This window comes from Telopea speciosissima, chromosome 5, assembly GCF_018873765.1.
Source record: "Telopea speciosissima isolate NSW1024214 ecotype Mountain lineage chromosome 5, Tspe_v1, whole genome shotgun sequence".
Taxonomy (NCBI): domain Eukaryota; kingdom Viridiplantae; phylum Streptophyta; class Magnoliopsida; order Proteales; family Proteaceae; genus Telopea; species Telopea speciosissima.
This window is the reverse complement of record NC_057920.1, coordinates 57331913-57359543: the sequence shown is the minus strand read 5'-3', so window position 1 is coordinate 57359543 and position 27631 is coordinate 57331913. Positions and strand designations below refer to the sequence as shown.

At 41.3% G+C, this 27631-nt stretch overlaps 1 protein-coding gene across 1 annotated transcript in view; it reads right to left on the bottom strand.

Moving 5' to 3' along the window:
- Positions 1–27631, bottom strand: part of LOC122661708 (nicotinate phosphoribosyltransferase 2-like) — an 81847-nt gene that overhangs the window by 19390 nt on the left and 34826 nt on the right. The window contains exons 7-9 of the mRNA XM_043857207.1: positions 26175–26276; positions 8197–8313; positions 7040–7098 (exon numbers count right to left, since the gene is read on the bottom strand). Of these exons, the coding sequence (XP_043713142.1) occupies positions 7040–7098; positions 8197–8313; positions 26175–26276 (278 nt within the window). The remainder of the gene's footprint in view (positions 1–7039; positions 7099–8196; positions 8314–26174; positions 26277–27631) is intronic.

Below are 27631 nucleotides of genomic sequence, written 5' to 3'. Positions count from 1 at the left end.
TTTGCTCGGTCAGGTATTTCGTTTGGTGGTCATTGTGCCTCTGTAGCTTCCCATCCTTGGGTCATTGATTCTGGAGCTACAGATCACATGACCGGGTCCTCTAGCCTCTTCCATCGTTATTCTCCTACCTCTGGGAAAGACAAAGTCAAGGTGGTTGATGGTTCCCTTTCCTCCATTTCTGGAAAAGGAATCATTAACTGCACTCCTTCCCTTCCTTTGTCCAATGTTTTACATATTCCAAATTTTACTACTAACCTTCTTTCTATTAGTAGTATAACTCGTGATCTTAACTGCAAAGTAACATTTTTTTCTTCCCATTGTGTTTTTCTGGATCTGGACTCTGGGAAGACAATTGGATTGGGTAAAGTGCATGGTGGCCTATACCTGCTTGATGATGGACGTCTCACTCCACCTCCATAACTACCACTACATCAGAATTCCTTAGTATCTTCTGAAATTTATCAGTGGCACTCTAGATTAGGTCACCCCCCCTTAAGTATCTTAACATCTTTATTTCTTACTTTGGTCAAACATTGTGATAAGACCGATTTCTTTTGTGAGGCTTGTGTTTTGGCCAAACAGACACGTTCAACTTATTCTATTTCTAATAAAAGGGGTTCTTCACTTTTTCACTTAGTACATTCTGATGTTTGGGGCCCCAGTCGTAAGACTTCGGTTTCTGGTCACCGTTGGTTTGTCTCTTTTATTGATTATCATTCTAGACACACATGGGTTTATCTTTTACACACCAAAAGTCAAGTTTTTTCTTGTTTTCAGCATTTCCATAACATGGTCAAAACTCAGTTCAATGCTACTCTTAAAGTCTTGAGAAGTGATAATGGGACTGAGTATACAGAGACTCAATTTCAGAAATACCTTGCTGATAATGGGATTGTTCATCAGACAAGTTGTGTTGATACTCCAGCCCAAAATGGTGTGGCTGAAAGGAAGAACCGACACTTATTGGAAGTGGCCAGGGTGTTGATGTTTTCGCGCCATGTTCCCTCCCAATATTGGGGGGATGCTATTCTTACTGCAACCTATCTTATTAATCGGTTGCCTTCCCGTGTTCTTGACTCCCGCAGTCCGGCCGATATTTTACATGGGAATTCCACCTTTGTGGTTCCTCCCAAAGTTTTCGGTTGTGTGTGTTATGCCAGAGACACTAAACCTCATGGCAAATTTGATCCTCGTGGGTTAAGGTGTATTTTTTTGGGTTATTCTCCGACCCAGAAAGGTTATAAGTGTTACCACCCTCCTCCTCGTCGTACTTTGCTCAGTATGGATGTGGTCTTTCATGGAAGTCTTGCCTAGTATCAGTCTACACATCTTCAGGGGGAGAATTCTGGTTCCAGTGAAGATGTGCTTGTGTTTCCTCCCCTTGAGATTCCTCCTTTGGCTGCTGCCCAGCCTCCTACCACTGCTGCCTAGCCTCCTACCACTGCTGCCCAGCCTCCTTTGGCTGCTACCCAGCCTCCTTTAGCTGCTGTCCCTTCATCTGTAGGGACTCCTTTACAGGGGGAGTATGTAGGAAATAATGGTAGTAATGATCATTGTCAGGGGGAGTTGACTCCAGTCCAGAGAACCATCAGTGAATTTCAGAAGAAAATTGACAACTCTAATATCATCACCTACAAGAGACACTCCAACAGAGGGCAGCATCAATCCACTGTGGCACCAATACCTATCCAATTGCCAACCCAGGAGTCAGATCCTCCTCTTCCTTGTGGTGAGACCTCTCCTTCTGATCTACCTATTGCTCATCGAAAAGGTACTAGGACTTGCACCCTGCATCCCATTTCTCGCTTTGTTTCTTATAGTTCTCTTTCTCCATCTTTTCGTGTATTTGTGTCCTCTCTTTCTTCTGTTCCTATTCCTAAAAACTGGCAGGAAGCATATACAGATGGAAAGTGGAAGGCAGCTATGTTGGAAGAAATGAGAGCTTTAGAAAAAAACAACACTTGGGATCTTGTAACCCTCCCTCCAGGAAAAAAACCAGTGGGATGTAAGTGGGTGTTTGTGGTCAAACAAAAGATTGATGGGTCTGTGGATCAGTATAAGGCACGTTTGGTTGCAAAGGGCTTCACCCAAACATATGGGATTGACTATCAGGACACTTTTGCCCCTATTGCAAAATTGAATACAGTTCGGGTTTTACTATCGTGTGCAGTTAATCTTGGATGGGATCTCCAACAGTTGGATGTGAAGAATGCCTTCCTAAATGGGGAACTTTGTGAGGAGGTATACATGGATATTCCACCAGGTTTTTCTTCTGACAATAATGAAGGCAAGGTATGCAAATTGAAGCGAGCATTGTATGGGCTGAAGCCACCTCGAGCATGGTTTGGTCGGTTCCACAAGGCAATGACATCTGTTGGCTACAAGCAAAGTAATGCTGATCATACTCTCTTTATAAAGAGGGCTGGTGAGAAGCTCACTGTTCTTATAGTGTATGTGGATGACATTGTGGTTACAGGCAATGATGGGGATGAGATTAGCCGGTTGAAGAGGTTTCTTGGGCAGGAATTCGAGATTAAAGATCTAGGGCAGCTACGGTACTTTCTTGGGATTGAGGTTGTCAGATCTTCTAAAGGCATCTTTCTCTCCCAAAGGAAGTATGTCCTAGACTTGTTGGCTGAAACTGGTCTGTTAGGATGTCACCCTTCAGATACTCCTATGGAGGCTACTGTTTGTCTCAAAGAAAAGGAGGGTGAACCTATTGATAAAGGCCGGTACCAACGCCTAGTGGGAAAGCTGATTTATCTCTCACATACTCGTCCAGATATTGCTATTGCTGTGAGTACTGTGAGTACTGTGAGTCAGTTCATGCATGATCCCTATTCTTCTCACATAGAGGCTGTTCTTCGGATTCTCCACTACTTAAAGTCAGCTCCTGGAAAAGGCATTCTTCTGTCTCCTAATGGTAACCTACGGGTAGAGGCGTATACCGATGCTGACTGGGCTGGTTTTGTAGATCGGAAGTCTATCTCTGGATACTGTTCTTTTGTAGGTGGCAATTTGGTCACTTGGCGTAGCAAGAAGCAGAATGTGGTGGCTCGTTCTAGTGCTGAAGCCGAGTTTTGGGCTATGGCACAAGGCATTTGTGAGTTACTTTGGTTGAAAGGCTTGCTACAAGATCTTAGTGTTCCTGTTCATCTTCCCATGATGTTGTACTGTGATAACAAAGCTGCAATCAGCATTGCACACAACCCGGTACAGCATGATCGCACTAAACATGTTGAAGCGGACAGACATTTCATCAAGGAAAAGCTGGAAGAAGGGTTGATTTGTGTTCCTTTTGTGAAGTCGGCTGATCAGGTTGCTGATATCTTCACTAAGGAATTATCTGGGAAATTGTTCCATCCCATTCTAGTCAAGTTGGGCATGATTGATATATTTGCACCAACTTGAGGGGGAGTGTTAAATTATGTACACCAGAATACCATGGGGGTATTCTGGTCTTTTGAGTATTTTATTTATTTTTTATTTATGTATTTATGAGCAAGGGTAGAAATATAATTAGGGCCGTGACACTGTTCACGCGAACAGTATCATGAACAGTGTCGTGAATAGTATTTCCCCTTGTAATCTCTTTTATTCTTATTATAAATAGAGAGCTTGACTGATCTCATTGATCATTCAAGCATTATTCCACAAACCTATTTTATTAACACTATGGAACACACTGTTGTAATCCCAAATAAATTGATCTCCAGGATAGTAGATTCGAGTCTTCAACAATGAAAGAAATTCGATCTCCAATAGTAGGATACTCAGTCTCAAGAACAGGGTAGCAGTAGTCCTCATAAAGGCAGCAGTAACATATCAACCAGTCATGTTAACAGAAGCCAATCAATAGAACCAGCAAGGTATGTAGTAAAGCTCAATAGAACCAGCAAGTATAAGATAATAACTCAGCAAATCCAATAGTAAGTGATGCAGCCAGCCACATAGGAACTAGAAAAAAAATAGGTTGATTGATGTAGAAGGTGACCATAAGGAAGAAATCTGAATTTCGTTAAAAAAAACTCTATGAATGATGCTGAAACTTGGGTCAAGTACTCCTCTAATGGTGATAAAACACTCCTAAAAAAATCAGCAAGAGAGGACTGTCCTAATCCTTAGATTGATTATAGTCAACGTTTTGTAAAAACCCTGAAACTTGAGATCGATTGGAGGGTAGGGGGCTTCAAAAAACTGATGATGACTTGTCAAAGTTTGATGATTTCAGGTAATAGATGTTGTCCTCAACTGCTTGAATGGATCTCCAATACGAACAATCAATCTCTTGTGGTGTTTGAGACTTGATCTTTAAGAAGGAGAAACACCTAAAAGTGCAGAAAAAATAGGGCAGCAGCTATCTTAGGTAAAATACTTCTTCAAGCCATGAATAATTGAAGTAGATTGCCTCTCTTGATGGTAGAAACACCTCCAAAAAATTACAGCAGCAGCAAACAACCCTAACCCAAAAATCGATATGTGTTAGGGTTTTATAAAACCCCAAAAGTAAAGATCGATTGGGCTATGGGTCTTCTTGAAAACTTGGATAGGTGCAAGATTGAGGTAGAGTGGTCCTAGTAATAGAAGTAATCAGCCCTCCAAAAATCAGCAAAAAGCTAAAACCAGTAACCCTAAATTCAATTGGATTCAGGGTTTTGTCAGGATTTTTTGGTAGGTAACCAAATTAGAAGGTTAAGGAGGTTTTGTTGTAAAAACTAATCCAACCATCAGAAAAGGTCCAAACTTAGGTCGAGTGGGCTTATAATAGTAGAGAATCACCCCCCAAAAATCAGCTACATCTGAAAGGAGAAACCCAAAAATCTTTCAAAACCCTGACAAGTTGAGATCGATTGGGTATGGGGGCTGGAATGGTTAATGAAAGCTGGAGAAAGAAAAAAAAAGCGGAGAGAGGATAGTGGAATAGGGTAGAAAGGTGCTGGAAAAGGGTGCATGGGAGGCTGCAACAATGGAGGATCAGCCTTCTTTAGTGATAGAAATCTGATCTTCAAGAAAAACTGGAGACCTTCAAATCGCAGAGATTGTTCCAGCAGAATTTTAATGGAAAAAATAGATAGGATGGAGGATGGCAGCAACTAAATCTTTCGTTTAGGTTTTTACCTCATTAGCGTTGCTCCCTTACAAGGATGAGAAGAAGAAAACCAGAAGAAGGTGAAACCGATAAAAAGAGAGAGAGGGAGAAGTCGATTAAAGAGAAGAAGGGTTTTTTCTTTCTAACCTAGATCAAAACTGCTCTGATACCATGTTGGCAGAATCGTGGGTTAGAAAAAGGAAATGAGAGAATGGAATTGCTTGATGTCATTGATAGGTAAGACCCTTATAATAGAGGGAAATATTACAAAGGGACATAAATAGACAAAAATACCCCTAACTAGCTGACTCAATAAGAGCAGCAATCTAATCCCAATAACTTAACAACTAAGCAAACTCAAAAGGACCAGAATACCCCCACGGTATTCTGGATTATATATTCCAACATAAACATTGTTCTGTGCTATATAAATTTTCCCCTTTTCCCAAAAGGAGATGCCAGAACCACACTAGCAATACCTTGGGGATAACTCTATCTGAATGAAACATCCACAAATTCCTTGGAAACTTTACACGAGGCAGACCTGAGGGAGGAACAATTGCAAACGCCTCACATCGTAACCTTTTTGTAATCAAATCAACATTGTAGCACCCTGCGTTTCACTGGGACCAGGACCACTATCACGGCCTTATAAGGAAGTGGGAGTATGATCCTTAGGGATAATGACAAAGGTAGCAAATGACAACTTACATCGTTGGCTTTAAAGTTATCATTTGTAGTCCAAAATCCAAATCCACACTCTTCTGTCATTGTGTGCACTATAAGAAATGGGAAAAAAGAGAAAGGGTTTCCAGTTTTCCCTTTCTTTTTTCACTTGATTGATCAGATTACTCCCCTCCCCCCCCCCACCAATAGATAACCCCAAATTTATTGGAAAAGATAAAGCCCGAATACAAAATCACAACTAGATTGGGCTTAATCAGTAAAGACAACAATGTGAAAACAGAAATCACTCAAGGGAAAGAGTTCCTAGAACGCCAAGTTAATCTCTCAACCCTTGCCTGGCTAACAGATCCGGCATGTTTCTTGCAGTCCTTGGCTTCCATGGAACTAGCAGTTCACCTCTGATGAAGCAAGGAAATTTATGTATCTTATAACATCTGCAGATTTTCAATGGAAATACTTATAAGAAGAATCCAAGCAATGATAGTCAGTGAATTTCCTTCCACCATGATACTGTCAAAACCCTCTCAGCACACTCCAAATACAATTTGGAGGGAGAGAATTTCTGCTCTAACAGAATCCCCACACCTATAGGGCCGAGTAAGCCTCAAATAAGGTCATATACGCAATCAGATGACTTCCTCTATGCCAGAGCATAGTTGTCACGGATCCAGGTGACCCAAAGTTATCACAGCGTCAAGGCAACCCAAGGCGTTGGAGAGGGCTTAGACACAAGGCAACACCAACAAGGCGACCAAGGCGCTTGGAACCTAGGCGTCGCCTTGACAACTATGTGCCAAAGGGACCTGGGTTTCCCATTGACGAACCACCAAAACTTAATTTCACAATTTCTTCCTATGGAGACCACAAGACCAATCTTCTTTTGATGGGGATGGTAGAGTTAATTATATTCCGTAATCTGTGAACAAGTAAATGACTGGAACATCTTTAAAAGGAGGATCAACCATTGCCCAATGTGCCACCCTCACCCTAGTCCTCTCGTGTCCTTCAACTCTGAAGAGAACATATCCTGAAAAGTGGCCATCTACATGGCCATGAAGAGGCCTTTTGCCCTTACAGAAGATAATTAACGAATACCAGCCAAGCTATATTTATTTGCAAAAGCACCAAAAGCTGAAGGAAAACCTTATTACTAAAGGAATATGTGAAGCAATAACATGAAAGGAAGGCATTCAAATAAATCCTAAAACTATATATTTTTATTCAAAATAAATTCTTAAGAGTGTAAACACTATCCAAACTTACCCCAAATCAGCAAGTGCTAGAGCAACTGCACAGAAATTAGGAATACCACTCTTCATAACCTGGTAAAAACTAAAAAGGAAGATGTCAACACTCAGTCGTTGGAAAATCTGTTAAAAACAACAAAAAGAGATGCACCAGATGAAATAAGACAATATCATTCAAATGAAAAGCTTATATACCATTATAATGGTAGTGACAATAGAGATCAACTCCCAAGAAAAATAGGCATGCTTGATATGCAGGATAACAAACCGAAAATGATTCACAAGATATCCATGTATAGATTTAATTGTAGGTAACATGACAACTGTACTAATTTGTATCAATCACACATTACCGTGTTATCTCTAGCATGAACCTTAGCTGTTTGGTACATTATACCAAAACAATATGGGATGTTCAAGAATAAGTTTTCAAGAATGATGAATATAGCAACTAAGATTAATGGAAATATAGAAAATATTCCATATATCCCCTTATAACTTTTGTTATACTAGAGTTAAAATTCAAAGAAAATGCCATTTCAAGGAAATCACCCAAATGACTTGTACCCATCTTATGAGAGATATCATTACGGAATATGGTCAGTTACACAACTAAGTTTAAGTTCTGATCTCAATAAATAGTGAGTTTTTGACCATAAGTTTGAAGCTTGTCCCTAGCCATAGTTTCACAACCGGACAGGAGGCAATCCGAAAAGCTGCCCAGTTCTGGTTCAGAGTTCAGACTGGTTTGACTGACTGCATTTTGACTAAAGGAAGAAAATATTAGATAAATGCTACAATTAAAAAAAATAAAAACACTGACCAGAACTGGGCGGTTCTGGTTTTTTCTGGTTTGAATGCCGGTTTCTCTGGTATTAAAACTATGGTCCCAGCTAAAACTCAAAAAAGAAGGGGAACAAAAGTATTAAATAACTGAGTTAAACAGTGTCTCTGGGTTTCACTATGATGAACTAAAACTTAGAATCAGCTTAAGAAATAGAAAGTGTAAGTGCAAATATTATAAGTTTGAGTCTCAACCATCAGTCAAGTAACAAATTATACCTTGTCAAAAGACCGATTACAAGCAGAATGTTTACACATAATTCATTTATGAGGTTTTAAAACTTGAAAAGTAATCTAATAATCTTATGCAGTCTGGACCAATTAGCTTACATCATATGTGTCCACAAGAGCTAGAAAGCTTGTAGGGAATGCCAATGCATACGAGATGAAAGCTGCCAATTCGCTTTGATTGGTCTCACCAAAAATGCCATGCAATGAATTTGTCCACTGAAATGCAAGCATAGAAATCAATTAAAATGAAGTTTAATAGGGAAAGAGAGAAAAACGAGACAGAAACACATTACATTATGTGCAACATAACAACATATGCAGTAGGGAGCCATTATTCGTATTCAGAAAAGCTTAATGCTAATGCAAAACGTAAAATTGACTAAATATTAAGCTGAAATTTGAAATGTGGATGAATTTCAGTAAAAGTATGGATTTTCACTTCGTGATAGCACCACTGAATTTCATTGGTGTTAGAAGTGAGTGTATGTTGGAGGGTAAAATGGGAAAGACCCCTCTCGGGATTAGCGTCAGCCATTCTGGCGCTAATACCGAGAGGGGTTCCCCCTGCTCTCTTTTAGTTCCGTTTTGCCCCTGTAAAGTGCTCTCTATAAGTAATGATATCTGGCCTCTCTCAAAGCTAAGAGAGTCCAGCCTTTCTCTCACTCTTTTCTCCTCTCCTCTCCTTCTATTTCTTTTCTATTTACATGGTATCAGAGCTGATCTGATCAAGAGCCCAAGCTTCCACTTCCTCTTTCACCCCCTCTTTTATTTCTATAACCTAAAGAAGGTGGGATAAACTCTATCAGATTTGAAGACCCTATAAGGATCCTCTCTACCGTAGGGGGTAGATTATCCCATTTTTTATGCCTTGAAGATGTTCGACAGATTGCAGCAATGGTTGAGACATCGTTTCCTCTCTATATCAGGTTCGATGTCTTTTATAATGCTTTATGGTTGCTTGGGATGTATTTCTGGGATATTTTGGTGCTTTTTCATTGCTGTAAATCTACTCTTTTGGGATGAATGTGCTGCTGGATACAGCTTGACATAGATATCAATTTCTTAATCGATTTTTTGGACTGTTTTTGGTCATTTTGCTTGTATTGAGCTACTGTTATGATGTTTGTTTGAGCTACTGTTATGATATCGGTTGCTTGTGTTGGCTGCTGTTATTCTATTGAAGTGTTCTTTGAACTACTGCTATACTATCGGATTACTCCTATTGGACTGGTCTACTGTTTGAAGGCCTTTATATGTTGATAAGCTACTGTTTAATGCTTATTCTGGATTAAGCACTAGCTGGTTGCTCTGTTATACACTTTTGGGTGCTTCTTTGAAGATTGAGTGTTGTTTGCATTGGCTTGAGAGCTATTATTGTTGGATTCCTCTTTGGTGGTAATTATGGGAGAGACATTGACGGACACAAAGGCTGTGCCCGAGGTTGTATCCACATCCCCAAATTTTCTGAACTCTAAGAAGCTAGAAGGGAGTCAGAATTTTCAGCAATGGCACAAGATTGTGACCTTGGTTCTCACAGGAAGGGGTGAGAAACATCACTTGACTCGAAAGAAACTTGCTACCATGGATAATGATGCTTGGGAGGTTGCGGATGCTCGTATCTTGGGTCAGATGTTAAATTCCATGGATAGTAATATTGTAGACCTTGTGACCCATATTGACACTGTCAAAGATCTATGGGATTATTTGGCTGTTTTATACTCTGGACACAACAACCTCTCCAGGAATTATGAACTCTCCCAAGAGTTTTATCGAGTTGATAGGAAGGGTCGACCCTTGACCTAACACTATGCTGATTTCAAAAGGATGTATGAGGAATTGAATGCTTTGCTGCCCATTACTTCTGATGTTACCCAGATGCAGCAACAGCGTGAGCAACTCGCAATTATGAGCTTCTTGGGCAGTTTGGGCCCTGATTTTGACTCATTAAGGTCTCAAATTCTTGGAAGTGTTACAGTTCCATCTCTTGCAGATACTTTTTCTCGAGTTCTTCGTGTGTCTCGTGACACTACTCGACTTTCTTCTGGTGATAGTTCTGCTCTTGTGAGTAGTGGCCGCAGTGGGGGTCGTCAGCTTGCCAAGTTCCCCCCAGTTGCACCTTTTGCTAATACCCATGACTTATCTGAGAAGTCTGAGAAATCTGATCCTCCAAGGACTTGCCATCATTGTGGCAAATCATGTCACATTCAGCGCTATATTTGGAAGCTACACGGTAAACCTCCACAGTCCAAGATAGCTAACACTGCCAGTGTTGACCCTGCAGCCCCACTTGTCCTTATTGAGGAACGTCGTGTGACTTTGACTATGATAGAGGAGGAACATGCTCGCTATAGCCAGGGCAAGGCTGCTCAGGACATTTCTTCCACTGCTACGAAAGGTAATGCCACTGCGCGTCTCTCCACTTCTAGGTCCTAGATAATTGATTCAAGGGCCTCAGACCATATGTCTGGCATCTCGGGTATCTTTTCCTCTTTACAATCGTCTCATTCGAGTGTCACTTTAGTTGATGGTTCCTATGCTACAGTCAGAGGCACTGGTACTGTTCAACCCACTTCTTCCTTGTCTCTTTCTTCTGTCTTGTATTTACCTAAATTTCCTTTTAATCTCTTGTCTGTTAGCCAACTTACCAATGCCTACAACTGTTCCATAACATTTTTTCCTGATTCTTGTGTCTTTCAGGATTTGCGGACGAAGAGGACGATTGGTAGAGGCAGGGTCTCGGGGGGCTCTATCTTCTTGAGGACACATCTTCAGCTGCTTGTTCAGGCACCGCTACCCCTCATCAGCTTCATTGTCGCCTTGGTCATCCGTCTTTACAGAGTTCGCAAAAACTGTTTCCTAGTTTGCGTTCTCTTTCAGTTTTAGATTGTGAGTCGTGTCAGTTTGGGAAACTCCACCGTGTGAGTTATCCCCCTCATGTCAACAAACGGGCCTTACATCCCTTCTCTTTGGTTCACTCAAATGTATAGGGTCCTTGTCGAGTGTCTTCCAAGTTGGGTTTTACATTTGTTGATGACTACGCTCGTGTGACTTGGTTGTACTCAATGAAAATTCATTTTGAAGTGTTCTCTATTTTTTCTTCATTTATTGCTGAAATTAAGAATCAATTTGGCTCTTATATTAAGGTGTTGCATAGTGATAATGCAAGGGAATATTTTTCTGCCCCTTTTTTGAGTTTATGATCGCTCGTGGGATCATTCATCAGTCTTCCTGTTCTGACACACCCCAACAAATGGTGTGGCTGAACGGAAGAACCGTTACTTGATGGAAGTAACTGGGTCCCTTCTCTTTGAAATGAAAGTGGACAAGTCTTTCTGACTCTTTGTTCCCTTTGCCCCCTGGGGTCTTTGGGTGTGTTTGCTTTATTCGGGATCATACTCCTGGTTTGTCGAAGTTAGATCCCAAGGCTATTAAATGAATTTTTGTGGGATATTCTCGTGTTCAAAAAGGGTATCGTTGTTATTCTCCTGTTCTTCGCAAGTATTTTATTACTGCTAATGTTTCTTTCTTTGAGTCTCAAACTTATGTGCATGAGCCTGTTGAGGATCCTTCCTTGAATGAGGATCTTCCTCTTTGTGTTATTCAACCTCCTGTGCAACCTCGTGTTCGGCCTCCCATTCATGTTTATCATCATGAACTTCGTCTAAGGGAAGAAGTTGCTGCCCCTATTGATGCTCCGCCTGCTGCCACGTCTTTGTCGTCTGTGGATCCTACCCCTGATCCTACCTTTTCTGATTTGGATCAGCCCCTTGCACATCGGAAAGGTACCTGTCAATGTGTTAAATACCCAATTTCTTTTCATGTTTCTTATTCTAGTTTATCTCCTACCTTTCACACATGTCTTTGCACTATTGCTTCTCATCCTATTCCTAAGAGCATTGCAGAGGCATTATCTATTTATGGCTGGAGGACAGCTATGGAAGAAGAATTATAGGCTTTGGACCACAACCACACTTGGGACCTTGTTCCACTGCCCCCTGGGAAGTCTGCCATTGGTTGTCGTTGGGTCTATGTGGTCAAAGTTAATGCCGATGGATCTCTTGCTCGCCTGAAAGCTCGCTTGATGGCTAAAGGCTACGCACAGGTGTATGGTGTCGATTACTTGGATACTTTTTCTCCGGTTGCCAAGCTCACCTCTGTTCAGGTCTTGATCTCTCTTGCCGCCTCTCCGGTGGCCTTTGTATCATCTCGATGTTAAGAATGCATTCCTCCATAGCGATCTCCAAGAGGAGGTGTATATGACTATATGGAGCAACCTCCAGGGTTTGTTGCTCAGGGGGAGTCTGGGTCAGTTTGCAGATTGAAGAAATCATTGTATGGATTGAAACAGTCTCCAAGGGCCTGGTTTGGCCGGTTTACAGAAGTGGTTCTTGAGTTTGGTTTGTCACGCTGCAATAGTAACTACTCTCTCTTCTACCGTCAGACAAGTGCTGGAAGAATTTTTCTGATTGTTTATGTTGATGACATTGTGATTACTGGTGATGACTCTACAAGAATTGATAGTTTGAAAACTCATCTACAACAAAGATTTCAATCTAAAGATTGGGACAGTTGAATTATTTCCTAGGGGTTGAATGGCTCAATCCAGGAAGGGAATATCTATCTCACAGCGAAAGTATACTCTTGACTTGCTTACGGAGACTGGGATGCTAGGGTGTAAACCTCTTGTTAGTTATATGTCCAGAATACCATAGGGGTATTCTGGACCTTTCTTCTTTCTTAGTTATGTTTATTATTTTGGTTTTAGTCCCACATTGGTTTTGTAATCTTTTTTATTCATTCATTATGATTATAAATAGAAGTGCTTGGTGATCACATTGATTATCCAAGTATTAACCTAATTCAAATCTGCTTACATGGTATCAGAGCTTATTTCAAACTAGGGACACCACTTTTTCTCGTTTTTTTTATTCTCCTTCTCTCTCGATCTTCTTCTCTTCTAGTTCTCTTCTTCTTCTTCTCCTTTGTTCTTCATTCCCATATAGGGCAGCACTGATGAGGTGATCATGCGATCCAGTTGCTGCCCCCATTACCTTATTAATGTTTCATAATTCTGTTCGATACCCCTACATCAACACTGCTGCGATATTCTGCGATATTGGCTCTTCAGTTTTTTTGGAGAATTGCTTCTACATCAGATACCAGGGCTCCTCTCCTCTCTTTGAAGACCACAAGCTGCTGAAGAATTGTTGTTTGACTGGTTCAGAACTTATCTCCCAAGATTGAAGACCTCCTTGAGATCGATTCCTACATTATCAGGGTTTTGAAGACACCTATCGATCTTAGGGTTATTGCTGCCCACTGGACCTGATTTTTTGCAGGTGTTTTCCCCACTTATGAGGGCTCCTTCGACTGCTATTTGAGCTCCTACAGATCTGTTTTTGTGTGTGAAGACCTTGAGATCAATTTCATAATTACAGGGTTTTCTCAAACCCTAATTCTATCGATATTGGGGCTGCTGCACCTGTTTTCTGGATCGAATTTTTTTCTACAGATGTGTTTATATTATTAAGGACTTCTCTACTTCAGTCTTTTAGCCACTTCAATACTGATTTTTTGCAGCCTAGGCTACTCCATCGATTCCATCACTTTAGGGTTTTGTTCAAAACCCTAAAAAAACTTAATCGATCAAGGTTTCTTTTGGCTGCTGGTTCTACCTTTTGGGGCTTTACTTGAAGTTGTTTGACCTTCTTTGCTGCCAGTATGGGTGACTCTACCAACTCTACGGCTACTTCTGTTCATGATGGCAATAACAAGACAGATTATCACAGCTTTCCACCTCACCCTATCAAACTGGATGGATCAAATTATCTTCTATGGTCCAGATCAGCCTCCTTTGCCATTGCTGGTCGTGGCCTCACCGACCATATTGATGGCACTAGTGTTAAGCCCAGTGATAAAGGCCCTGCTCAGACTAAGTGGCTTGGCAATAATGGTGTTCTCATGTCCTACCTCATAAGCTCTATGACTTCAGCTTTACAGCATAATTTTCTTCTTCTGGATACTGCCGACCAGATTTGGGCTGCTTGCAAGGAGACCTACAGGCAGCTTGGCAATGATGCCCAGGTTTATGAAATTCGAAAGAAGGTCCTTCACACTACTCAGGGAGACCTTTCTGTTTCGGATTACTATGCTACTCTCCGCAGCCTATGGCAACAGTTGGACCATTTCTCTGATTTTCACCCGTCTACAGTTAATGACATTGCTTCTTATAAGAAACATATGGACAAGATCAGGGTCTATGATTTTCTGGCTAGTTTAAATATGGAGTATGACCCCATTCGTGTTCAAGTGTTGGGCCATCAACCTTTTCCCACACTTGAACACTCTTATGCATTGGTTTCTTCTGAGGAGAACTGCAGGGCTGCCATGTTACATCCTCCCATTACTGACAGATCTGCTCTCAAGGCTGCTGCCCCCATCATTCCTATACTTAGTAACACTGCTTCTTTTGGTGATTCTACTACGGGGACTGTCGTTTGTGAGCACTGTCACAAACCATATCACACCAAGGAGAAGTGCTGGAAACTTCATGGGAAACCAGCTGACTTTGAAGCAAAAAGAGCTGCCAAGACCAAGACCAAGACAAAGACCAAGGCCCATCAGACTGAGACTGTTACTACAGCCCCTACTACTGACACTGGTCTATCCCAGGATGATCTACAGGCATTCCTACTTATGCTGAGGTCCTCCGCTGCTGCTGCTTCTACTACATCAGCTCCTGCCAGTTCTTCCGCTCATTCAGGTTCACACTTTGCCCCGTCAGGTATTCCTTTTGGAGGTCATTGTGCTTCTGTAGCCTCCCATCCTTGGATCATAGATTCTGGGGCTACAGATCATATGACCGGTTCCTCTAGTTTGTTTCATAGATATTCTCCTACTTCTGGGAAGGACAAGGTTAAGGTAGCTGATGGTTCCCTTTCATCTATTTCTGGAAAGGGAATCATCAACTGCACTTCCTCTCTTCCATTAACTTCTGTTTTGCACATTCCTAATTTTACTACTAACCTTCTTTCCATTAATAGTATTACTCGTGATCTTAACTGCAAAGTTACTTTCTTTCCTTCTCATTGTGTGTTTCAGGATCTGGCCTTTGGGAAGACGATTGGATTGGGTAAAGTGCACGGTGGGCTGTACCTGCTTGATGATGGTCGCTTCTCTCCACCACCATTACCTTCTCCACTACACCAGAACTCCATGGTCTCTTCTGAACTCTACCAGTGGCCCTCTAGGTTAGGTCACCCCCCTTTAGGAATTTTAGCACATTTATTTCCTAGTTTGGTCACCCTACATACTAAGGATGACTTTTTCTGTGAGGCGTGTGTTCTGGCCAAATAGACACGTTCAAATTATCCTATTTCAAATAAAAGTTTTTATTTTGAGTTAGTGCATTCTGATGTTTGGGGCCCTAATCGTAAGCCCTCTATTTCTGGCCATTGGTGGTTTGTATCTTTCATTGATTGTCATTCTAGGAACACATGGGTCTATCTCTTGCACACCAAAAATCAAGTTTTTTTATGCTTTCAACACTTTCATAAAATGGTCCAAACTCAATTCCAGGCTACTCTCAAAATATTGAGAAGTGATAATGGAACAGAGTATAAAGAATCACAATTTCAAAAATATTTGGCTGACCATGGAATCATTCATCAGACTAGTTGTGTTGATACCCCTGCCCAGAATGGTGTGGCAGAAAGGAAAAACCGCCACTTGTTAGAAATGGCCAGAGCATTAATGTTTGCGAGGAATGTCCTGTCTCAATATTGGGGGGATGCAGTTATCACGACAGCCTATCTCATTAATAGGCTGCCATCTCGGGTACTTCACTCCCGTAGCCCCTCTGATGTTTTAATTGGTAATTCCTCCTTTATTGTGCCTCCCAAGGTGTTTGGTTGTGTGTGTTATGCTCGAGATACTAAATCTCCCAGCAAACTTGAACCTCGGGGACTCCGTTGTATTTTCTTGGGTTATTCTCCAACCCAGAAAGGCTATAAATGTTACCATCCCCCTTCCCGCCGTACCATGGTTAGCATGGATGTTGTTTTCCATGAGTCCCTTTCTTATTATTCATCGCCACCTCTTCAGGGGGAGAGTGTTGGTGAAGATGTGGCTTTCGAGATTCTCTACCTGAGGAGCCTCTGGCTACCCAGCCCTCTTTACCACCCACGGCTGCTGTCCAACCCCTTTTGGATGCTTCCCATCCACCCTTGGATGCTACCCATCCTACTTTGGAGACTTCCCAACAACCTCTGGCTGTTTCTCCCTCACCTAATGGGAATCCTTTACAGGGGGAGACCATAAAAAATAGTGTTGTTAATATTCTTACTCAGGGGGAGCGGACTCCGGTCCAGAGAACTATTGGTGAATTTCAGAAGAGAATTGACAACTCCAACATGATCACCTATACAAGGGGAAGATCCACAAGAGGGCAGTTGCATCCCACTATAGCACTAGTACCCATCCAATTGCCGGCTCCAGACACAGATCCTACATCTCCTAGTAATCCATCTCTTTCCGACCTACCTATTGCACTTCGCAAAGGTACTAGGACTTGCACTTTACATCCCATATCTCATTTTGTTTCGTATAACTCTCTTTCTCCCTCTTTTCGTGCATTTGTATCTTCTCTTTCCTCTGTTTCGGTTCCTAGAAATTGGCAGGAAGCATCTACAGATGGAAAGTGGAAGACAGCAATGTTGGAATAAATGAGAGCACTACACAAAAATAATACGTGGGATCTTGTGGCTCTTCCTCCAGGAAAAAAACCAGTGGGCTGTACATGGGTCTTCGTAGTTAAACAGGAGGCTGATGGTTCGGTGGACAGGTATAAGGCACGTTTGGTTGCAAAGGGGTTCACTCAGACTTATGGAGTTGACTATCAGGAGACCTTTGCACCAGTGGCAAAGCTCAACACTATCAGGGTGTTATTATCTTGTGCTGCAAATCTTGGGTGGGATCTTCAGCAGTTAGATGTCAAAAATGCCTTTTTCCATGGGGAGCTTGAGGAGGAGGTATATATGGACATTCCACCTGGTTTCTCTGATGACAGGACTAAGGGAAAGGTTTGTAAATTGAAGCGTGCCCTTTATGGCTTGAAGCAGTCACCCAGGGCCTGGTTTGGCAGATTTCATAAGGCTATGATTTCAGCAGGTTACTAGCAGAGCAATGCTGATCACACTTTGTTTATCCGACGACTTGGTGACATGGTTACTCTTCTCATAGTCTATGTGGATGATATTGTGATCACTGGTAATGATGATGCTGCAATCAGGGATTTGAAAATTCTTCTTGGCCGTGAGTTTGAGGTCAAAGATCTTGGTCCCCTAAAATATTTTCTAGGGATAGAAGTTGCTCGATCTTCAAAGGGCATCTTTCTTTCTCAAACAAAATATGTCCTTGATCTATTGACTGAGACAGGGCTACTTGGCTGTCATCCTTCAGATACTCCTATGGAAGCTACTACAAAACTTAGGGAGAAAGAGGGTGAGCCGGTTGACAAGGGTGCCTATCACCGATTAGTAGGCAAACTAATCTACCTTTCCCACACACACCCTGACATTGCAGTTGCTGTGAGTTTGGTGAGTCAGTTCATGCATGATCCATATTCCTCTCATATGGATGCGGTCCGTCGTATTTTGAGGTATTTGAAGTCTGCTCCAGGAAAGGGAATTCTTCGATCTGCCAATGCTCACTTGAAGGTTGAAGCCTATACTGATGCCGATCGGGCTGGTTCTCCTGACAGGAAATCTATCTCTGGCTACTATTCCTTTGTGGGTGGAAACCTTGTCACATGGCGGAGCAAAAAGCAGAATGTTGTAGCAAGGTCTAGTGCTGAAGCCGAGTTCCGCGCAATGGCACAAGGAATTTGTGAACTTCTGTGGCTTAGAAGATTATTGCAGGATATTGGTGTTGCTGTCCATCTTCCAATGATGCTTTATTGTCACAATAAAGCAGCCATTAGCATTGCTCATAACCCTGTCCAGCATGTAATGTAGTCCTAGAATAGGAGATAATCCTACTAGGAGCCAGATAAAAGCAAGGTCTAGTCAAGCCTGCTGTTTGGGGCTGTTTTAGGGCAAAATTAGGGTTTAGGATGGGAATTTGGGAATGGGGTTTATAGGGTATTAATGGGCAGGTCTAGGGGGTCAATATAGTATAAAAAGGTTAGGGTTTGGATGAGTTTTGAAATTCTGCAATTCTGGACAGAATTGAGTTGCAGGTTTTGGGCTTTAATGGAGTTAGGGTTTATGGGATTCAAACAAAAAATAAAGGGGATCAATTGGGGTAAAGGATTAGAGGATTAGAAGAAGAATTTTGGCATCAAACTTACTAGAGATTCCACTGGCAGCAAGCTTCGATAGTTGTGAAGGATAAAGCCACCTTCGAATTTGAAGAAGATCCTCCTAGCCGTCACGGCGTAAGGAGTCAACCGGATTCCACCAATCCCTTTCCACCTTGATAGAACCACAAGGATGCACACTCACAAGGAGCACAGGAGCCGCAACAATGGCAGCCAACAAGCAAAACCTTTTTTCATTAATCAAATTCGTGTTCAAGGCTTTGCCCCTTTACAACCTTATATAAAAGACTCAAAAATAGACTTCTACTCTAAAAAGGAAAGGCCTAACCCAATCCCTAACCTATTAGATAACTTAAACTGACTAGGAAACTAAAATAGACTTAAAATAGAGTCCTAATGACTTAAAAACAACTTAAACTACTTAAAATAAAGAAGATTCCCTACTAGCCAATAGGATATAAGAACTTCTTAGCCAATAGGATCACTTCACTTAAATTAGACCAATTGAACCAATTGGACGCAACCAATTTAAACCGGTTCAATTAAAAACATAAAAATAGACTAAATATTGGGCTAATCCCGTATGCAACCTATGTACCCCTCTTTTAGGCCCAGAAAAGTGGCCTATTACATAGAAAACCCATGGGATCAAAGGCCCAACATACATATAACCCAACCCTAGACTTATTTCTAAAGAAATAAGCCCATTTCGGTGACGAATCTGCATCAGCATGATCGTACTAAACATGTGGAGGTTGACCGACATTTCATCAAGGAGAAGCTTAAAGCTGGCCTCGTTTGTGTTCCCTTTGTGAAGTCTACTGATCAGCTAGCTGATGTGTTCACTAAGGGATTGAGTAGCAAGCTGTTTCATCCTATCTTAGTCAAGTTGGGCATGCATGATATATATACTCCAACTTGAGGGGGAGTGTTAGTTATATGTCCAAAATACCGTAGGGGTATTCTGGACCTTTCTTCTTTCTTAGTTATGTTTATTATTTTGGTTTTAGTCCCACATTGGTTTTGTAATCTTTTTTATTCATTCATTATGATTATAAATAGAAGTGCTTGGTGATCACATTGATTATCCAAGTATTAACCTAATTCAAATCTGCTTACACCTCTTGATAACCTAATGGATCCAAATATCAAGCGTGTTGCAGATGAGGGAGATCCCCTTGATGATCCAGAAAGGTACAGAAGGTTGGTTGGAAAGCTGAATTACTTGACATTCACTCGACCTGATATTTCATTTCCAGTCGGTGTTATAAGTCAATTCATGTCATTTCCTAGGACACCTCATTGGGATGCTGTCATTCGGATTTTAAGGCATCTTAAGAAGGCTCCTGGACGAGGATTGGTGTATACTGATCATGGCCATACACGAGTTGAGAGATTTTCTGATGCCAATTGGGCTGGATCACCGATGGATCGGAGGTCAACTACAGGCTACTGTGTATTTGTTGGAGGGAACCTTGTCTCATGGAAGAGTAAGAAATAGAGTGTAGTGGCGAGATCAAGTGCAGAATTAGAGTACCGAGCTATGGCCCATGCTACCTGTGAGCTGGTTTGGTTGAAGATGTTGTTGACTAATTTGAGAGCTCTACACCAATGCAATTGTGGTGTGACAACCAGGCAGCGATATATATAGCCTCAAACCCCGTATTTCATGAGAGAACTAAACATATTGAGGTGGATTGTCACTTTGTGAGAGAAAAACTCCAACAGAGCGTAATCTCTACAAAGTATGTCAAGGCTGGAGAACAACTTGCTGATATTTTCACTAAGTCTCTAGTAAGTGGGAGGGTTGACTATATTTGTAACAAGCTAGGCATGATTGATATATATGCTCCAGCTTGAGGGGGAGTGATAAAAGTGAGTGTATGTTGGAGGGTAAAATGGGAAAGACCCCTTTCGGGATTAGCATCAGCCATTCTGGCGCTAATACCAAGAGGGCTTCCCCCTCCTCTCTTTTGGTTCCTTTTTTGCCCCTGTAAAGTGCTCTCTATAAGTAATGATATCTGGCCTCTCTCAAAACTAAGAGAGTCCAGCCTTTCTCTCACTCTTTTCTCCTCTCCTCTCCTTTCTCTCCTTCTTTCTCTCCTTCTATTTCTTTTCTATTTACAATTGGAATTGACTATCCAGGTAAAACAACAAGACTTGGTACAATGGGTATCTATAGTAACTGAAACATGAGATACGACATTCAGAAATGGCAAGAAAAAATGCAGACACAAATATATAGCAAGCATTTCCTATGTGTAACATTTTCTACCATATATAGATGTCAAGAGAGGCTTTACCAATATGAAGATTTCCTATCACAACTGCAGGTTACAAATTGGTAGTGAACACCCCAATTTACATAGCCAAGCTTGGATACATGGCCGATGACTTGAACCAAGTGGAGAAATAATAGTGTGCATTCTGACCATCAGAAAGGGGACTGGCCCTATGGATTGGAAATGTGAATTGTGGCCCACCTCAAGTATATGGTTTACCATGTATTGTATTACTCGCTCATATTATCAGCTGGCAGACTGTTCTTTCAAGATGTTGATTTTTCAACCATTTATTAAAGCTTAATTCTGCTATGTGGCAAACAACAGTTGCACTGAACCTTAACACATGCATAGGGCATGACCGGGCTACACGTGGACTGGATGCATGTGGAAGATTCATGACACATGTTGTGAGACTTGGATACAGTAAACTAATAGTTATTTCCTGGAGAACAAGTTTGAACCCAGTGGGGATGTTCACTTAACTGATTTCAACACTGCCTCAAACAAGAAATAGAATGACACAAGCAAGACCCATTCTGACCTATCTTCAACAAATTTCGAGTTTCTTCATCAGCCATTTTCTAGAAAAAAAGCCAAATACTTTTTTTTTGGATGAATAATTAATTTAATTCATTACCAAAGGAAAGAAAAGGGAGAGGGGGAGAGAGAGCGTTCAAGGGCACAAAGCCTCAAACAAATTACAAGGCCTACATGAGAGGAGGCTAGGCCTGTAAAAATCAAAAGCCCACGTGGACATAAAGACAGAAGGAAGCCCAAGAAATACAAAAGCCCACAAGAGCAAAGAAGCCCAAAATAAAGAGAAGGGCAGCCAAGTCAATTCCAGGTAGGGAACCACAAATCCTAAACCAACTATCTCAGCTCAACTTCGACCAGCCGCCAAGACCAGAACGGAGCATCACCGGCAAACAAACAGCCACAGCAGAGAGGCACTGGCCTAGCGGAGGACCACGGCCAAGTGGAGGTGACAGCCACATCAGCGAGACACCGACCTTGCAGAGGGCAATGGCGAAGCGGCTGCTGGCCAAGCATAGCTTGCAGAGGGCAGACTATGCAGCTGGCAGTAACATGGCGTTAGCCAAGTGAGCCAGGCGGATCAGACAAAAGACTGACCGAGAGGGGCTTGCGACCAAGCAGTTGCAGTCCAAGCGGGCTGGCGACCAAGCAACAACTAAGAGTGCCGGCGATGCAAGACGACTGGTGAGAGAGAAGGCAAACGGGGCTGGAGGCGAAGAGACGGGCCAGCAGACCAAGCGAGGAAGGCAGCCAGCGAGGGAGGCGACCCAGCAAAGTGAGCGGTTATCGGAGACGAAAGCCAATCGAAGCATCGCGACTAGGCAGGAAAGTCCCCAACAAGCCTGGATACAGACCTAGTGGGAGGGCAACTTGCAAGGCAGCAAACCAGGCAAGGAAGACGTCCACGAAAACGACAAACCAACAGGGCTGCCGACAAGCATGACTGCAGACAAAGTAAGGATGATGGCCACTAGCACCACGCTGGTCCAAACGAGGACACCAAGCTCCAAATCCTGAAGAAGAAGAGAAAGAGGAGGAGGAAGAAAGGGATGGAGAGAAGTAGAAGGAGAAGGGGGAAGGAGGAGCCCGATCTCACTGCCAGACTCCAAAACCTGATGAAGAAGAGGAAGAAAGGTAGGGCGAGAAGGGGGGGGGGGGGGAGAAGGAGAGAAGGAGAAGGGAGGAAGAAGGGGGGACGGCCGGGCTGCTCCTCAGCAGCGGCGCTGGGTTTTGCTTCTGTCGCTAGGTTTTTTCTTCTATAGAGGACTGAAGTTGGTCCAAGCTCCTTTGAAAAAAAATATAATTGATATAAAGGGATTGATGTAAATAATATGCCGGAGTTTTTCATCTTGGAAGGGATTGATGTAAATTTCTTCCACTTCTTGTTATATCAAGTAGAATGATATTATTTCCTTCCCCCCCCCCCCCCCCAAAAAAAAAAAAGTATAATTGTGCTTGCTTTCGCATATATGAATCCAGGTGTTAGATTATGTTCATATTTTCTGGTTATATTCATCTTATCTGAAAAGGAAACTACCTAGCTAAGCTTAAAGTATTAACACAATAGGAAACTTAGTAGAGCCCAAGGTTTTAGGTCTCGGTTTCGCCACTGGTTTCGCCAGGACACGAAACCGAGATATACCGAGATCTCGGCGAGATCTTGCATTTTTTCTGGCCAACTCGATAGTTGGTTTTGGTGGTCGTATGGCCAAGATAAGTCCTGAAACTTAACATTTACCCTATTTTAGGCCTTCTAAACATAGTAGAATCATTAGTTTTTACAAATTCAAACCCAAAATAGTACTTTGACTTCGAACCCTAGGTTGATAGTCTACGGCGTATGTGAGGTATACCCTAGGCTAAGCCACACAATATTTAGAACTCTTATAATTAAAGTAGAAGTGTAAAACAACTTAATTAAACATTAGGAATTAAAAAACATCAAACCATAAACCTATTAATCATTAGCCATCATATTCATATTTCATAATCATACATGGTGCACCAATTGATGGTTTACTAATAATTGACTAATTGTTTTGGATCTCGGAAAAAGACATAGATTAAACAAATACAAGCTAGTACTGAAACGAGGGCTGGATCATCATAATGACCACGTTGTTGTTGAAGCTTCAATCTTCACTTGGAGGTGAGATTTGCCCAAAACAATCACAAAACTTCCACTTTGTATGAGTTTTCCCTTCACAACAAACCAACAGAGGCGAGATTTTGACTTGGGGGTCGAAATCTCGGCAAGGGGGGATTTTATAAGAGTTAAGTTGGTCGAGACCGAGAGTGGCAAGATCTCGGCCGAGATATTGTAGTATTTAGGTATCGCCTGTGATCTCGTCTCGAGGTCCACCAAAACCGAGATAATAGCGAGATCTCGCCGAGATCTTGTACCATGGTAGAGCCTAATCTAAACCACTTAACTAGAAAACGTAACCCTACAGTATGGAGGAATAAACACAATAAGAAACATCAATACAACAGGAAACATAGTAGAGCCTAATCTAAACTACTTAAACAGAAAAAGTAACCCCATGGTATGGAGGTTCGTGAACACCCATGGACCCCCAACCTAGATACACGTATTTAAACACTCCCCCCCCCCCCCGCCCTCAAGCTGGAGTATATCTCCCATACCCAGTTTGGAACAACCTTCAAGAAATGCAGGTCGAAACAATGCCTTTGTAAACAAATCACCAAGTTGATTGCCGGTGTTGACAAACGGAATTGAAATGATCTTTTACATAACTGCATTCCTCATAAAGTGACAATCGATCTCAATATCCTTGCTGATCTCTTGCTATTACTGCTCATATTATCACTGGCATTACCCTGTTTTAGGGTGATTTTTCAGGCAGCTTGATTATCCAATTCATCTTAAATTTTCCAGTAGATCAGAAAGATATTTTGGGGTTCTGTTTAACCACTATTTAGGGTCTTTCGATCCCATTTTGAAGCCAATCAGGGCTCTTCTTCTGAGTTGCAGATTTCTTAACACGTTCTTGCAGTACTCTGTTTTTCTGGACAATTTTCAGAATTATTGCTTCTGATATTAATTGGGATCTATTTGGTGGATTCACACTGAATTTGTGGGGTTTTGTTCCTCTATTATAACAGGTTTTCCAAGTCTGATTTGGTGTCACTCAGACACCTTAAGTGCGTGGTATTTGAAACCACATATTTGCTGGTTTTTCTTACTTTCAGAATCGATTTCTAAGGTTGGTTGTTCATAATGGCTGATCCAAAGCCTTCAACGGACAATGTCAATGTCCAAAACTCCAAATCACCACTATAAACTCAATGGAGTTGGAAATTATCTGTTATGGGTTGAGGCAGTCGACGTTTATATTAATGCAAAGGGGAAGCTGAAGAACCTTCAATTTGATCCTCCTCCTGCTGATTCCAAAGAACCTGCTGATATTAAAGCCTAGGAGGAATGAATGCATGAGAATGATACTCTCCTCATATGGTTATGGAACAACATGGATCAAGCTATTGCAGCTAATTTGATGTTCCACAACTTCCACCTCACTGCCAAAGGCATGTGGGATGATTTGAAGCGAACCTGCTCTCAAGAGAAGAATATATCTAGGGTTTATGAGTTACATGATAAACTTTTTACCTTTAAGCAGGGAGATAAGTCATTGAAAGAATACTTCAATGCCTTTACAGGTATAAGAGAGTAACTTAATATTCATCAGCCACTTACTACAAATCTGGAATAGTTATGATTTCAGTGGCAAGAGTTCTATGTTGCAAAACTCGTGGCTGGATTAAATCTAGATTATTAGTTTGTTAAGAGTCAGTTGCTTGCTAGAGAGAAGGTACCCACACTTAATGAGTCTTTTGCACATCTTCAGTGTATTATTAGTTTATCACACCCTCTCGTCATCACACCTCTCCCAAAGACAGTTCTGCATTGCTGGCCGTAACCGTGGATCTAATTTCTATGGGAGAGGGCATGGTGGTCGCAGTAAAATTGGACAGCAAAGTGACCTACCTATCCGACAGTGTTCCTTTTGTGGCAAGTTGAATCACACTATTGATACTTGCTGGGCAAAACATGAACACCCATGGACACCCAACCGAGATACATGTATTCTAACAAAAACCTTCATTAGTAGTGGTTCAAAAGACATGTAAGAATTAAACTATAACAGCTCACAAAGTGCTGGGTTTAATTTTTTCATTTCTAGCTAAAGATAAAGTGTTAGAGAGTAACATGGAAGAGACAGCAGCTATAAATCTTGACCATAGAGATGGATTGAATCAGCTGACTTGAAAGTCATTCTCTCTTTCAGTGTCCCTCTTCCATCAATTTCTCTCTCCTTGGTATTGTTTTGAATTTTCTTTACCAGAACAGACTAATTTTCGATGGGAGGAGATCAAGCCTGAACAAACTTGATGAAGAGCCATCTTTTCCTCTATCTCCAGCCCAAGCACCTATAGTTTTGTCTCTTTCCACAACAGGATGTGTCATTTCTTATTATTTACTGTTGTTTTTATGTGTTGCCATTATTTATCCTGCTACTTACGTATAAGCAGGTTACTTCTGTCCTTTGTTATTCCTTTTTAAGTTAGACAGTTAGACAAGTACACCCCTGTTTAGGTGTTTAAGTTAGGGCACTTGAGTATTATAAGTTAGAAAAAGGGTTAGAGAGTCAAATACATGTGTGCATGTGTGTGTACTGTTAACTCATTGTAACTACCATTATTTACGTTTTTGGAGATAATACAGCAGGGAAGACTCCTTTTCTCTTCCAGTTTTTGGTGCTTTACAAGGTTTTGAGTAAGGAAAACCCTAGATTTATCAAATAGCTATATGTTAGAGAGTGCTGCTACAACAATAGAAGGAAGGTTCACCGAGCAATCTAAATGATCAAGCAGCAAATTTTAAAAAAGGAATTGACTGATCTTGAAAAGAAACCAACCTGAATTTTGCTTAGCCAGGTCTGTACCAGACTAACAAAATCTTCACAAATGCTTGAGCCATCACTACTACGGATTGATTTGTCAACTATCTCATCAAGACTCTGCACAGTAGGTGATACATTAGTCCAATTACATTTTATTTTACTCAATAAGAAGGTATAGCCAGACCTATGCCACAGTATAATAAATGCAGTAAGTAATAATCCTGCATAGCAAAGGACAATAGCAGTGCAGCTCTTGACAACAGCCATATTGAATCAAGGAAACAACTAATACAAAAAAAAAAAAAAAAGGGTAGGGTGAGGGTTACTTCCTGACTGTAAGGTTATTAATAAGTAGTACTGTCAAGAAAAACAGATATTTGAACGGAAGGGAAAAAGTGCAAATGCCTTGATACAAAAGCAACTAGTCTCAGAAACAAAAACCTCTATCAAGCCAAGTTCATCATCAGTCAAAAGCCCCATCCGAAACATTTGTAGTTGGCTACAGGAAACCGGTTCAATAATTTCTGTCTATTCAGGGCCATATCTCCTGTTAAAGCATTATCTCATTCAAATCTTTCATCAATACCACCAAGCAAATATTTGCTTGTAAATAAACTCTTGATGTCCTGATCAGTCAAGAAAACTTTACCTAATGGACACATGAGAGAACTCGAAAGCACATCAATGCTAAATAATTGACCGAACCTGACATGTTTCTGATAATTGATTGAAAAATCTAACTACAATGATTCCTGGTTCTTGCTCACACCATTTGGCAGATCACTTCATCCATGGTTGTGTAACTGTTAAACTTCTCTTTAAGACACTAAATTCAGTGTGGCTAGATCTATGTTACCAGGACACTTCAAACTATGAGTTGTACCACTATCCGGCACTTTAATGAGAATGAGAGAAATGGAATCTTTGCCACACCCAACTGTTGCCTGTAAAAATTCTTCAGTTGACAAGTACTTTTTCAACCAAGGTTCAAGAAGTTGGTTTGGACCAGGGTTTTGACCATAGTCGAAACCGAATTATTTCGGGTTTTGACCGATTTCTGTTGGAAATTCTACAGGGGATGATTGGTGGATTCATTTGACCATTTCAGAGGATCAAACGGCCATGTTTTGAGCTGAAACTTGGCAGAGACCCTAATTAGGCATCCCTAAACACAATGGAACTGTTAGATTGTTGAAAAAACACTCAAATTGTTGCTTTGGTTTTGTACCCTAGGTTGGCAAAATACGTACCTTGCCTGTACATTTCCTATGTCACACATGATTTAGTACTATAACATACCAAATATAAAAAATAAAAAAATAAAAAATTTTAAATATGCAATAGAAAGTGACAAATGGAGAAAAATCATTTAATATTTTAAACGTCAAAATATTATCAAAGGTGCAAGTGTACAGTCACTGACAATGACTTCGTGAATCAGAAGTTCACATGAAAGCCCAAAAGTGCAAATT